We start from the raw sequence: 15,329 nt of genomic DNA on the forward strand, positions 1-15,329 counted from the left end.
CCGGCCCGGATGAACAGGCTGAGAATTAATCTCTCGCGCGGACTGTGTGCCCTAATGACTTCCGCGGACACAGCGCGAGACGGTGGCGTTTCGAGAAGTCACCGCGCCGTGTCTGTGCTACAGTATAATGATCTCACAAAAAGGAGCACAAACAATAGAACGCCGACAAGCGTGCGAGCACACGCGCAGCCGAGCAGAACCAAACGCATGCACACCATACGCGCGGGCACCGCGGAGAATGCAGCCCACCGCAGCCAGTCAGCCCGAGTACACATGTCGCAAGCGCAGCCAGGTTTTCAAACTGCGCACAAGTGCACGCTTGCTGCGTACTCATCGAAGTGACCGAAGCACTGAAACGCGCCAGCTGGTCTGCAAGCGATGTACACTGTTTAGCTGTAAAAAGCTGAGTCGTGTACGTACGTACGCATACGGTACGAATTAACTTTGTTTATTGCTAGTGCGCGATGCCATGCGCCACTTGTAGCATTCATGTAAACGTGACTATAAGCCACGTTTACATGAATGCGACATAGGCGCATCGCATCCATGTAAAGTGGCATCCAAGGTGGCCCCGCCCCGCAACTACGTCAGTCAATCACCGTTTCGACGGAAATAAAAACATGTGTCAGCTTTTCGTGCATACCAGACAAAATACCATATGTCTTTAGTTTGTCCGGTCCTAATTTCGCCCAGTAGCCTGAAAATAAAGATGGAACGAGGTCGTAAATATAAATTACTCGTGTAAAGTGCCGATTGCGCACGCGCCATAAACAATCCGCTTTATTATTCGATTCTATTCCATTTCGTATCACACGTCGCAGCAAGCAGCCAATACTAGCGATATCCAAGACCTGGCGTCAGGCCAGACAACGACGAAGGGCGAAAAGAGTGGGGAATGAAAATGATGCATTGCATAACACGGCCCCGCGGCTAAGCTTTCACGTGCTCTCCAGGCCGACCTCTCCTCCCTTCTCTTCATTAAAATCTACTCTCTCTCTCTCGCAGTGTTAACCTGTGAGGCATGTGAACTGAACGTGCACTTATAAAGGGACACTATAAAGAACAACAGTGACTCGGTTTTGACGGAATCGACCACACGGGGCCGCCAGCTCTGCGCATCCAGTCTCCTCGCAAATGCGCTGTCACTAAAAAACTTGCAATACGTATAACTCTGACCTCCACGCCGTAGAATGTTCCACAACACTTGGCAGCGAAACATATTCGGTAACTGCGTGTCAAGGGGCATGCGATAACGTTTCGCCAGCTCCCCCTTTAAAACGCACTTCAAGAGAAGTCATAAGGATCCAAGTTCAAAATACACACACACACACACACACACACACACACACACACACACACACACACACACACACACACACACACACACACACACACACACACACACACACACACTAGCTGACTGAGCCACCCCGGCGGGTTATACATACATACATGCATACATATATGTGCATGTATGTATGTATGCATGTATGTATGCATGTATGTATGCATGTATGTATGCATGTATGTGAACGCGCGCCTTGTTCCATGACAAGTGGCTTTATGTACATAGCTGTTGACACGCCGTGAGAGAGAGAGAGAGAGAGAGAGAGAGAGTGTGTGTGTGTGTGTGTGTGTGTGTGTGTGTGTGTGTGTGTAACACATGTGCTACCCCGCTCCTCACTTACAGCAAACACCATCTCGCTGTCAAACGTAATGGGAAGATAACTGGTGAGCGAACACTTGTCAAACTTTTTCCTCGAAGCTCTCCGAACGCTAAAGATACCACGCGCGTAAATCTGCGCGAGCCCTTATCACGTATGCGCCCCAGAGATAACGAGGGCGATACAGCTGCACACGTGCACTGTGATAAACGCCGCCCACAACAATAACACAGATCAGGCCACGCAGAGATGGCCGTCATAAAGGGGCACAGAAAGACAGATGCACTGCTGCGAATGTAAAAGACTAATGGCGAGCTATCAGCTTTCCCGACATATAGGAACTGCCTGTATCCTCCCGAGACCCGAAGACAGCTCAGGCACACAATCGCTTTCCAAGTCGGCTCTTAATGCCGAGTGGTATGTCAATTAATCCGGAGTCCCAACACTACGACATGCCTCGTAACGAGATCTTGGTTTTGGCACGTAAGACCCCAGAATTTAATTTAATGAAATTCATTACCAGATGCGCAGCGATCGAATGGCCGAAGAGTATGAAGGGCATGAAGTCTCGGAGAACGAAATCTAACACCCCCGTACTAAGAAATGCCCATGCTCGATATGATCTAAATGACGCTTGTCATGAACATGCCCAAGGCGCTCATTGCGTTTCCACGTCATAAAAATCAAGTCAAGCGTGGGCTTGTAGTTGAGATGCATTTCTAAATGCGGGGGTTAGGCTGGACGTACAATTCGAAGATCAATCATTTAGCATACTCCAGCCCGATTCGCCACAGGTACACGCTTCCACGCCAAGGTGCCCTCTGCCAGAAGGCGCACCAATTTAGCAAGGGACAGAGCGCATACACTTAATATCGAATTGAAGGATGAACGTACAGGGCGAAATATCTGACTTTATCCAGTACAGTAACATTATCGCGCAGGCTCAATGGGCTATGGCGTTCTGCTGCAGAGCAAGAGGTCGCACGTTCGATTCCGATGAAGACAGAGTGCAAAAAACACTCGTGCACCGTTAATTGGGTGCACGTTAAAAGAAACCGAGGTGGTCAAAATTATTTCGGAACCCTCCACTACGGCCACTATTGCGCATATCAAAGTCCGAGTGTTTCTTTGGGGCGTTAAACTCAATCAATCAATCAATCAATCAACTGTAGCAAAACTAGGCACGCAGTGGGCCTTGCGACACCAAGTAATCCAGGCGGACAGGATTCGAAAACATTCGGCATGCGCATCTACATACAATGTGTCGCTGGCCTCTCATTCGTGTTTGTTTTCCTTCCATATTGCGCATGAATTCGCAGATCTCATAACCTGCATCTATCTCATAACTTGCACCTTTCCTGACCTCCAGCGATACAGCAGGTTTCAATTGCGCACCTAACCATGTAATCGAAACATCCATGAACAGCAGTAACAAACATCTGATGGATATTGGATATTAGACGCTTCCTAATAGCACATACGTCATGACGTTACGTCAGCTGCTGCTTTTTGTATTCGTTAGTGCGCAGGAACCACCACGACCGAGCCGGAGACAAGCGTCAGAACCGGGAGACTGCAGCTCACTGCTGCCCCCCCACCGTACTATACTCTCACTTTCAGCCAACGTTGGAACCAACCGGGTCTTTGCCTGCCAATGTAAACACGACATTCGGAGCCGACATCGAAGCGGGCGATCTTTCGCGAGCGCTGTACTGACAGTGCAATCGTAAACCACGGCGAAGCGAAGTCACGTCCACGTGCAAATGTGGCCCCATACATGACGTCTCCCATGGTTAAGCATATGCTTTACTTGTACGAAATAACGGAAAGTGCAGTAGGGATCGTATGCCAGGCAAAACTGCTCGGGTTTATCCCGAGCCACTGACTATATATACACCAACGGGCGCGCATAATTAATGGCTACCAGAGGCGTTCCAAGGGCGTCTCGATGCCGGCCAGCGCCGCCGTCAAGAATGCTGGCAACCACTGCCCTGTGCCATGCCACCTTGCCGCCATCACGATAACGCCGTGTTGAGCAACCGAAGTGGCGAAAGTGTGTGTGTGTGCGGAGTACGACTCAAACTACATTTTGAGGCTTGTGATCCTCAAAATGCAAATTTGTACATGAAGTTTATTCTCGCGTCGCTCGGACGTCGCTGTGGACTTGCTCTTTTGCCCGGCACCTGGCACGGCACCATGCAGCCATGGAGCCTTAGTCGCCGCTCAGCGATTTCGCAACAACTTGAACTTAGACGCGAGCGGCTCGAGTCGGCAGCCGAGATGATCCAGCCCGACCTTACCAAGTTTACATGCATCTCGTAAATCGGGTTGGGCGAGTCAACCTACCCCTTACCGCCTAGGCGGGTTGGCAGAACTCGCCTCGACGCTCGCCCGGCCCGCTACATGGGCCCGACGACCAACTCGACCCGACGTTGTCGGTTTCGTATAAACGTAGCTTGAAGGGGTGGTACGATTCGCCCGAACCGTTTGGTAAAATGCAGAGTCATCGCAGCTCCCGAGTCACCCCGCTCGCGACGAGGAAACTTAAGAATGGTCGCACGAGAAAGGGACGCAAAGGACGGGAACACCCGCACGACACAGCGCTGAGCCATGTTCTCACAGGGGTCGCAGAGAATGGCGCCACATCTCCTCCTTCAGAACCGACCAGCCACCATTATACAAGTATGCCCGAGTGAACGCCCAGCGAAAGAGAGAGAGAGACGAGAGTCGGGCATGCTTCCGTTCCAGCGCCCGCCTTCTATTCAACGCCGGCATACACACGAGCGAGCAGAGGCCAAGTGCACTACGGCTGCTTTCCGAAACTGACAAAAGAGAGAGAGAGAAAGAAAAAAAAAAAACATTTTCCTTTATTACGTGTCACCCGCCCGCGTCCCCGGATCCGGATGCCAGCAGGAGTGCGAACCACTACAATGCACAGCCGGCTGCGGGAGAAGAGAGAGAAAACAACAGAAAAGCCACGCGCAGCTGGCGGAATAGTTGGCCTGCGGCGAGCGACCCGCGAGAGAATCGGTTCGCTCATATATCGTCTCGCCAACAGTTCCGTGCAGTGCACAGGGAACCGGCAAGCACGCTAATAACCAACATCTCTGCGGTACGCAGTCGCCAGCAAATTCGGGCCAGTTAACGCAATGAAGGTTTCGCTTACGCGCGCGCAAAGTGAACTACAGAGACGGACGAGAACCCCGCGGCTGGGAAAGCAGACTCCCAAATCGGCTCGGCGACTGTACAATTCGACGTGTCCTCTCCCTCCTATTCCAGCCACCCTATCTGCGGCCGAGAATGCAACGACAGCAGCTTGCACTGCACGGCATTGTGCACCTGTGACGCAACACAGATGCAACGACGAGTCGTCAAAAAGAGAAAAGAAAGAAAAGAAAGGACAGAATATTGTCTGCATGACAATGTGCAACAGGCCATGCACAGGCGCATTTAATTTAGACATAAGCGATAGTGCACGACACTATAGTATACGATAAGAAAGCGTGCGGGAACCCGGCGAATAGGCAGTTTCTTTCGCTGTCCATAATCTGTTCTTTACAGGTCACAGGTTCTTACCTGCCTGTAATTCGGCGTACGGGAAGCCACCCTACCTGGGCAACACGCAGTCATATGTGGTAGAGACTGACACTGGGCAGAAAGGAGCCACTGTATGCTAATAATCTATAGCTCAACCCAACCACCTACAATGCTGCATCAAGTACTCTAAAAGTTGTGTATCCGATTGGACACTTGCCTCCCTAAGAGCACTGCTACGCACCGTTATAGTAATCATGTCCTACCGTATATGACAACCCCAGAATGCCGAGTTAATTCCCGACCGGCTGCGGTGGTTACGGCGTTCTGATACTGAACACGAGGTTGCGGGTTCGACTTACAGCCGCAGCAATCGCATTCCCATTGGGGTGCAATGCGAAAACACTCGTGTACCGTGCTTTCGGTGCTCATTGAATAAGTTCATGCGGAGCCCTCCACTACGGCGTCCCTCGTAACTCACAGGACAGTTTAGTAGGAGTAGTAGTAGTAGTAGCAGTAGCATTTTATTTTGTCAGTTTCGAAGAGAGAAAAGTGTTTATGGATGAGAAAGGGAAAGGTTGGCGCTATCTTCTGCAGCCCTTGAAGGAGCATGCACGGCTCAGCGCCAACGTTAAACACATCCTCCGCGATAGCAGAGGTCTCTCTTCCATTTCTCCGCCGGCATGAGATGACAATAAAAACAGCCTTGTTGGGGGCACCTGCCACGTGCCTGTCTCATTACAAGCACGCATACGGTGAACATACGGTATACATGTGCGCAGGCCCGATGCCAGAACAAGCCCGTCCTGCGGCAGTGTTGTTGAACTTTCAGCGGCAACAAACCGCGCTCACATTTCACTGCAAGGGTCGGTTATTCGCTACCCGTCGGAATCGAACGCAGCTGTTCGCCTGTCGTGTCTCTTCAGTCATATGCAGCCTGCGTAGAACGACGTATTTGAGAGCGGACTACACTAAATGGTCGAGCAGTAGTAGTGGTAGTAGCAGTAGTAGTAGTAGTAATAACTCGAGTGAAATAAAAAATTACACCATCTTCCCGCAGGGGAACCCTGAGTATAGTATGCGAAGCAGCCATGGGGTCGACTCAAGGCAGTTTTATAAGCTGTATAAACTTGGACACGCAGCAGCACCAGCAACGCGCAAAACTGTTGTCGACGCCGTTTTGCCCGCGTTCGCACCGAACGCGCGCGGCGTTGGTGACTGTTGCCGGTGCCTCTGGGGCGCTAAGCTGCTTCGCATTATCGCGCGCGGAGCCGCAGGTGTTGCCATTCGTTGCGCAATCCGGAGAGGAGAGGAGCGTCGGAGAGGAGGGGGAGGAGGATGCGCATGGGCAGTAGGGGTGTGGACGCCCGGCGGATGGATGGATGGAGGGAGGGAGTGACATAGCCCCGAGCATAAGATGCTTTGCATCTAAAACGTGGGCGGCTTGCCGGTCGTTCAACTAGCTCGTCAGGAATGTTTAATTGCATGGAGCTTTTCAACGGCATCCAACAACAGCGACACCGATGTCACTGAGTGATTAACTAATACCTGTTAATTAAGCGTAAAATAATAAATAACTCAAGCTTCGTCAAATCGAATAACTGCAGTGTATCATGGGCATCATTAGGCCAGTCCGTTAACCCGACACAAAGTGATTCACTGGGCGAGCCACAACGAATAACCAGCGTCCAGACGCCATTCAGACGACGTGGCAGCTGCGGCGGAGAGAGGGGAGATGACGCGCTTGTACCCAACGACACGTCTTTCGGGCTTCGTTAACAGCTTCCTCGAACGTCTGTCGTTATATATACGGTTAGAACTAACGTCTCGACACGCGTTAAGTCGCGGGGCCCTATAGCATCAGTCCACTTGCGCCGCGTGTTTGCCCACGTATGTCGTCGCAGTTGAACGCGCGCGCCGTGTGTGGGAACGCGGAAGCGGTCGGCTTGCGGCAGCGCTGCGCGGCGACGACCTTTCGGTCTGTCGCGTCCGGAAGAAAACCGCGACAGGCCATAAGAAGGAGAGAGAAAAAGAAAGAAGAAATACATCTGAGCGGCCCTAATATATTTCCGCCGCTGCACTTTAAGGTGATAGCGGTTGCCTTTCTCTTCTTTTTCTTTCTGGGGTTTTACATGCCAAAACCAGTTCTGATTATGAAGCACGCCGTAGTGGAGGTGCAATGAGTATGCATGCGCGCAGAGACTTGTTGCTTCTGTGCGTTTATAAAATATATGATTGTCTGTAAATGTGGACAGACAAAAGCGTAACCGAGAGCTTTAGAGGGACGCAAGCGTTTGAACCCATTAGCGCTTGGGGCTCCAATGCTTGCGGGACTAATCTAAAACTCTATATTAAATAACGCCACGACTCTGCAAGTCAGAAGCACGAAAATTGTACAAATGTGCACACACACACACACACACACACACACACACACACACACACACACACACACACACACACACACACACACATATATATATATATATATATATATATATATATATAAGGAAACTGAAACTATCTTTTAGTGCGCATATACATAGTTTGGGGGGGGGGGGAGAAGTCAAATTAGTCGTTTGTAATACTTACGGATTGGCCTATAGCAAAGGACGGCCCTGACACTCGGGGCATTATGCCCTCATTCAAAGCACCCCACTTGGGTATAAAACAGATAAATTTGGAGGCAGGAGATACGTATAGAATTAAATGTTCGACAAACCGCTCGACGTACAGACAGCATCGCTGCGCCACTCAAGCGACACATGAAATGCTTAATGAAACCAGAGCCAGCCTCAGATTTCCTTAAAAAATTCGAGTTCGAACGAAATGCGACAGACTGCTTCCTTAATAAATCCTTAAACATGCATGAAATCCATCGTCACCGAAGCGTTTGTTGGAATAAGCCGGTATACGTTAAACGAAGGGCGAATGAGTGTCTGTGCCCTCCCATAAATTGCGAATTGGGCTACAGCTCGTCAGATAATTTGCAAATATCCTAGTAACTTCGCTCGTGCTCAAGAAACCACGTATGATGACGAAATTTCACACCTTGGCTTTCATAGTTATTTGAAACAAAATCTCACGAGTATGACATCAAGGACCCTGACCTCCCTCTAAGACAGCGGGTGATGCAAAGTGAGAGGTAGAGAAATTTGTATGTGCGTTGAGGCAGACTACATTCGCTGACATAGTGCGTTAAGAACTTCCTCGCGCTTGTTCTTTTATATTTGTATCAGGAAAAAATAATTATTTCCTTTTTATGCCTTCGTTATATTCCGCTCTATGATGTGGCAGGAAATACGTAATAAAGCGACACTACAGTAAGTGCGATGACCTGCGTATTCCTTTTGTTTTCTTCCCTACAGCTATTTTATTCTTGCTCAAATTTAGCAACGATCGCATTTTACGGTGCGGGCCGTTCAATACAACAGTCGGCCCTGTTGCTGGTCCGGCTTGTCAAGAAAAAAGAAATAAAGAACGAAAGATTCAAAGCTCCGAGGATGGCGTACATTACGTCACCTGTTGAATCCGGCTTCCTGTAGTTCGGCAAAGCACGGCGTTCGAGATTCGTTTCCATTTCATTCTGACTTCGCTCTTGGTACGACGTGGACATGTGCCAAGTGTTGCATCGAATGGTCCGAAAACCACAAAGGTGGCTGACTACGGCACATGGGCAAAATGTCGATACCAACCGCGAACTGCTTTACCGCCCACTATACTGTGAATTGGCATTCGCCGGCCCGAGCGATGAGCATATACAGTAACTCTATTACAGTAACTCTAGCCCCGCCAATGGCGGCGCCGGTATACATCGAGTTCGTTGTAAAGCAACAAACTAGCCCTCCGGGACACCCACATTCCTTCGTTGTACAAGCAAATTCGTTATGCAGGATATTTCATTGTAGAGGCGTTCGACTGTAAATAACGCCATGAGAACGTATGAAACCACAAGAACGAAGATTGTACAAATCCACAGATACCCATAATTCTGATGGTATAGCTGAGCTATCGAAGCAACAGAGTTCCCTCAAGTGAATTTTGTAGGAAACTCTACGATAACGACCGCAGAATACTGTGCAAGACAATATCGCTGGTTAGAACCTCGGTTTCGAGAGTGCCTAAGCGTGGTCGGTCGCGCCACCGTGGAAACATGACGCAAGCAAGAGCGGTGGGGCCCATTCGGATAAGCGCACTCTGTGGGCTCGTAACAATCGCGCGCGCGCTACATTAACCGGCATGAGTTTATTCTCGTCAGTTAATACACTCGTGTCCCTCATAAACATCTGTTACCAGTAAGGGCAATAGCTTTTTTTTTTCTTTCCGAGATACGTTAACGAGTCTCGAGAGAGAAAAAAAAAAAAAAAAACTTGTCGCAGTTTCACCCGAAAGGCGAAGCACCAATTGCGATAGCAAATTAGTAGAGAGCTATACGGACTAAGGATAGCAGTTTTATCAGCTGTATAAACTTGGACATGCAGTAGCACCAGTAACGCGCAGAACTGTTGTCGACGCCGTCGGCGTTTTGCCCGCGTTCGCACCGAACACGCGCGGCGTTTTTATATAAATACGTATTTGGTGCCGCAGCTAAACGTCGCCTCCCCTCCCTCCTAGGGTGCCTACATGCAACGCCGTTTTAGGGTGGTGACAACACCAAAATGTGGCTGCTATTTACCGCCAAATTTGGTGGGAAGCCATTTTTGTCCCGTCTTTCTGCCTTTTTTTTTTTTTGTCACGCTCTGATGTACTCATGTTGGCCCGTGATCTATTAAATTTCTTTTAGTTTTCCGCCAGTCTGCACAAGAAACCTGCATACACACGTCGGAGAGCAAACGCGCAATGCGCTGAGCCGTGGTGGTAAGTGGTTCTTGAGGGAAAGGGAAAGGTTGGCGCTATCTTCTGCAGCCCTTGAGGGAGCACGGCTCAGCGCCAACGGGGAGGGGTAAGTGGGAGCGAAAGAAGGGATAGAGTGGAGACGCCATGGCTGGGCGAAGCAGAACCGGCAGGCATAGGCGGCACGTATCAGGCCGAGATGGAAGGCCTTGGTGTGCTGCAGAGTCTGCAGGGGTGTTGTGCCAGGCCGGTCAGGCCCGGGGTGGAGTGGGAGGCCGTGAGGCCTTCCCGCTTGTAGAAATGCTCCCTCAAGGGCTGCAGAAGATAGCGCCAACCTTTCCCTTTCCTTCAAGAACCGGCGCAGAACGCGCGTTTGCTCTCCGACGTGCGTTCGCTCCCCGTGAAAGCGCGCGTCCCTCGCGCCCTTTCACTCGCACATACAGCGTCCGGAGCGCGGCGATGATTTCATCGCCGTTGACGTCATACGGAACCTCACGGCGACGGCGACGCCGACGGCAGAAATCTGCTTTGGAGTGTCCATCAATAAAACTGCTAACACGACAATCACAAGAGGGCACACGCATGGCGCACTCCAGCCCGTAGCTTCCACAGCGTCAAAAGGAGCTGATAACCAATATAGATTAGATAGAAACTGCCAATGATTTCAGTATCTGAGCTAGAGGTCATGGCGTAGGCGAATAAATGTTTAGCAGTCCAGTGAATCCGTCTCCCGAAACCAATCGCGGTTCATTTAGGTGTACATTCAGTGTCATTCAGGTGTACATTTTCATGAATCGTGCACAAGTCAGCAGAAAACATGTTTTTCACATTAAAGCGCGCTGTGACACGATCTTGGCCTCCTAAATCGGGCTATAGATTGCGCGTCAGTGCACCTAAATCAGTGAACCGAGTTCCTGTTACTTTCATCACTTTTCCTTGGGCGCTAGCAACTAACAAATGCTGATCAAGATGGTAAAAATGGGCTACGGTGAACGACTTTCATTTCGCCTTATCGAAAAAGACGTAACGCTCCGAACGCCGCGCTTCTTCGTTTCAGAAGGGCTCCTTCACCCCAGCGCTCCACGGACCCGTCAAGGCAGAAGATCGCCGCCATCCGGGCTGCTAGCGTCTTGGACATGTTAAACATGAACGTTTGAGTGCAGTGGGGTCGCGCGGGGACCCAGGGGACCTGGGAGGTCCCAAATGCCCCCCTGTCAGAATAAAGTTTTTTTTATTGCGATAGCAATTATATGGACACTCCAAAGCAGATTTCTGCCGTCGGCGTCGCCGTCGCCGTGAGGTTCCGTATGACGTCAATGGAGATGAAATCGTCGCCGCGCGCCGCCGAACGCTGTATGTGCGAGTGAAAGGGCGCGAGGGACGCGCGCTTTCACGGGGAGTGAACGCACGGCGGAGAACAAACGCGCGTTCTGTGCCGTGCTCCCTTAAGGGCTGCAGAAGTAGGCGTCTCTTTCCTCCTTTACAATCACCATATATGTAGAGCAAACGCGCCTTCTTCTGACGCACGAAAGGCCGTGGGGGGGGGGGGGGGGGGGCAGGGAAGGGAGGCGACGTTTAGCTGCGGCACCAAGTGCCTATTTATATCAGAGGCTCCGGCAACAGTCACCAACGCCGCACGCATTTTGTGCGAACGCGGGCAAAACGCCGACGGCGTCGACAACAGTGCGGTGTGTTGCCGGTGCTGCTGCATGTCCAAGTTTGTACAGCGGATAAAACTACTATCCTTACTTCGTATAGCTCTCTACTAAGTTGCTATCGCAATTGATGCTTCGCCTTTCGGGTGAAACTGCGACAACTTTTTTCTTCCTCCTTCTCCCCACACTACTTGAGAACCGGGCAAATCCGAACCGGTCGGTTTCAATCAAGCATTCTTACGGCCGAAAATAGCAGGACATCTTTCTTGTTCGCGTCCTACAAATTCCAATTCCACATCAGGCCTCGCAAAGAGTAGTAGCCCAGAAGGCGACCGAACGAGGGTACTCTTCGGACATTGTAAAATCTAGCGTTAAGTTCTGTAATGACGGCATCTAGAGCCAATCAGAGCTGACCAGATTGCAAATTCGACAACATGGCGGAACTTGACAATGAGTCAAAACGTCGCTATGTCTTGCTCCCACGTGACCAAATTATGCGTCACGACGGTGCACAAAAAAAAAAAAAAGGAACTCTGTTCCTTGTCCAGCCACTGTTATTTGACTGCAAGCGTTCATTTTCCCCGTGATCCTCTCTCTTTCGATGTCTACCTGTTGTATTTCTCACAGTTCATAACCACTCAACCCATTATCGACGATCTTTCTCTGAAGACGATCATGTTGGTGCGTGACCTCAACTCTAACCCCGTGTTCCAAAGAAAACGACATTAAGGTTAATGCATGACGAGTGTTGCATTTTCCGCAAAACAAAACGGTCACTGTGTCAATTTGTCTCTCTCTCTCTTTTTTTTTTTTTTTTTGCGTCCCTAATCACTTCATTTCACTTGAATTCCTTTAAACTCCAAATTAAATTTTAACTCGGCAGCCATTCATCTCTCATTCTTAGATACATCTCTCGCAGTTTAGACTTAAAGCGATAGTCAGGTCTGGGGATTTCTCATTTACGCATTAATTCTTGTTTTCTTGGCTTTCTTCTTTTCTTCATATCCTGCTTGACCACTTACAAGCATACCGATCGTAGTGAGCACGTGCCACAGTAGGGGACCATCATAATTATTGTTAAATCCCTTTATTGTTTTGTTACCCGTGATAGTTTCAGGCACTTCCGCGAACCCAGCAGCGCCCTACGTGAACGTGAAATTTAGCCGAGGAGCAATCGGCCATGCGTTTTGTAGTGGTTTTCTAGGGGTGTGCGAATATTAGAAACTTTCGAATAATGAATCGAACAGTGTCCTATTCGATTCGGTCTTCGAATCGAATAGTCACTATTCGTAAATGCAAATATTTTTCGAATACTTCAGAAAGCCAACTGAGCCCCCCCCCCCCCAAAAAAAAAAAAAAAAAAAAAACATAATATCCTCCCCCCCCCCCCCTCCGGCATGAGAGGGGGGGGGAGGATATTGTGGTTGTCCTTTCCACAAAACACGAGAACTTGCGTAGTGGAGCAGGCTACGTCACTCAGGTAGCCATACTTTACAAGCTGTACAGCGATCATTCGCACTCCCTGAAGAGTCCTGTGCATGCGAAGAAACTAATTATTTGTTTCTAATGCTCAAGTTGTGCTTTTAATAAACAACACTTCATAACATACTCTGTAATGACACAAGCTTTATATCTTTAAGAACACTGGGATGTGAACATCGGTTTATATTGTGATAAGGCTGTTCATTATTCGAAAACTATTCGATTCGCTTCGAGGCACTATTCGATTCGTATTCAATTCGGCCTCAAAAATCACCATTCGCACATCCCTAATTATGTCGCACCGGCTTAAAACTGCGACTGACAGCGGGCTTCGACAACGCAACAGAAATTTTTAAAAGACTAAATGCGACTGCTCAGACTGACTCCGTTTCAAACAACGCGATCACCCCATACAAGTACAGGTGGACTCAAGAACGTTCCGCTATCAGAACAGTGATATACATATGTTCACAGATTCAAATTGCAGGCAGCCCGGGTGAACCATGCAGAAGCGATCTGGCCGCTTGGAGAGAAAATCGCAAGAACTGACAACTTATTACGGAACAGCGTTCTCAAATTTGCTAGGTTCAGCGCGCCTCGAGACAACGCTGTCAAATTTTCTTGGTGTTTCAATGCGTCCCTCAATATCATGTCGATTGCTGAGAAATGCGGTAGTATCTTCTATGGACTCACGTTCACCCTAACAGAAAAAGCACAAGGAATATATTTAAAAAGAAAGAAGAAAATCGGCCGACGCCGCGAGCTGTGGGTATTTGTGACAGACGCTGGTACTTCTTCGCACAGAGATACCGGCGACATGCCGCAGGCGAATTAAAAACGCCACAGAACTTGCTTACATACGCTAAATTGTGCTCCAAAGATTTAACAAAGAGTGCACAATGGAAGAACTTTGACAAATGGGTTGATGTCATGCCTAAACAGTATGCTGGCAAAAGCGAACGGGCCGTTTCTTTTTTTTTTTTTTTTTTTTTTTGTCGCTGCTGCTTTCTTTTTTGCAGCGTTGCCACGCGTAGAACTTCGTTTGTCTGTGCGCGTTGATAAGAAATTCAGACAACGCAATATCTTACCTTGCAATTAAAATTAGGCCCACAAAGAACTACCTGTGTAGGGAGAAGGGCAATGAACCGGCGGAATACGTGTGTATATTTTGCGATCACATCACCGATTTCAGTGAGCGTTTGGTTTGATGATGTTAATGAACTCGGGGAAAGATCAAGCGGCGCTGCCCGGCACACCTCAGTAATTCAATGCGGATGCTGTTTTGAAAACACGAAAACAGCAAAAGGAAAGAATGAAAAATATGCGATGTGTCCCGGCTCGAGAAGGCCAACTAGACGACGTGCATTTTTATCACCGAACCGTCGAGGTTGTCCTTTCCGGACCCGACCGCAGGTAGTCTCGCGAGGGAGCGAGTATGCCCGCTTTAACGACGCTAAGCGATTTGCACAAATTTGCCTCTTTTTTTTTCTAAGAATTTAAAGACAACCGTAAGGACGCGGCGTGAATGCAGCTTTTGCCGATCTCACGATGAACGTACCACATACGCATGCCAGTCAAGCGCCGAGAAAAAGGCAGGCCACTTACACCTAATGGAATGGAATGCCGAGCCGGAGCTGCTTGAGAAACTGCGGCCAAGTTTCAGTTCCCTCACTTCGTTGCCTATCCGGAGTCTGTCGGCAGTACCACTGTGCATCTTTCGATGAATCGCTGAATATCGTTAGGCCTAGGAATTTCGTCTGCCCAACCACCAGTAGCCGCAGCAGTACCAATTCCACTTCTTGTCACCAGCACTGCACACGAAGCCCATTCACAACACAACGCTGACGAACAACCGGATCCGCACTGGCGTAGGACATGCGTCGTCGCAGCCCGCACCGCCACACGTGCCCAGACCCATGCCACACTTCACATAACACAACTAACGAAACCGTATGTATCAAAACCTACGGATTTTCACGTTCACACGTCTGCTCGAAGGCTGCGCAGGGCGCATGCGCGTCTCCCTCTTCTTCTCGCGCAAGAGCCTGCCAAGACTGCATCCGCCACTCCACGGCTGGATAATGCGAAAAGAGAAAAGAAAAAAATGCGCGCTGCGAAAAAAAAGTGGAGCGCGGCAGTGGCGACATCTGGAGGGCCTCGA

At 49.5% G+C, this 15,329-nt stretch overlaps 1 protein-coding gene across 2 annotated transcripts in view; it reads right to left on the bottom strand.

Annotated features, from left to right (window-relative positions):
- Window positions 1–15,235, bottom strand: part of LOC119442793 (ELL-associated factor 1-like) — a 122,738-nt gene extending 107,503 nt beyond the window's left edge. Inside the window, exon 1 of one of the 2 annotated variants that reach the window (XM_037707817.2) lies at window positions 14,774–15,235. In XM_037707817.2, the coding sequence (XP_037563745.1) occupies window positions 14,774–14,882 (109 nt within the window). In that variant the 5' untranslated portion in view covers window positions 14,883–15,235. The remainder of the gene's footprint in view (window positions 1–14,773) is intronic. The other variant, XM_037707818.2, reaches the window with a different exon arrangement.
- Window positions 15,236–15,329: the final 94 nt, after the last annotated feature.

The sequence above is a fragment of the Dermacentor silvarum genome, chromosome 2 (genome assembly GCF_013339745.2).
Source record: "Dermacentor silvarum isolate Dsil-2018 chromosome 2, BIME_Dsil_1.4, whole genome shotgun sequence".
Lineage (NCBI taxonomy): Eukaryota > Metazoa > Arthropoda > Arachnida > Ixodida > Ixodidae > Dermacentor > Dermacentor silvarum.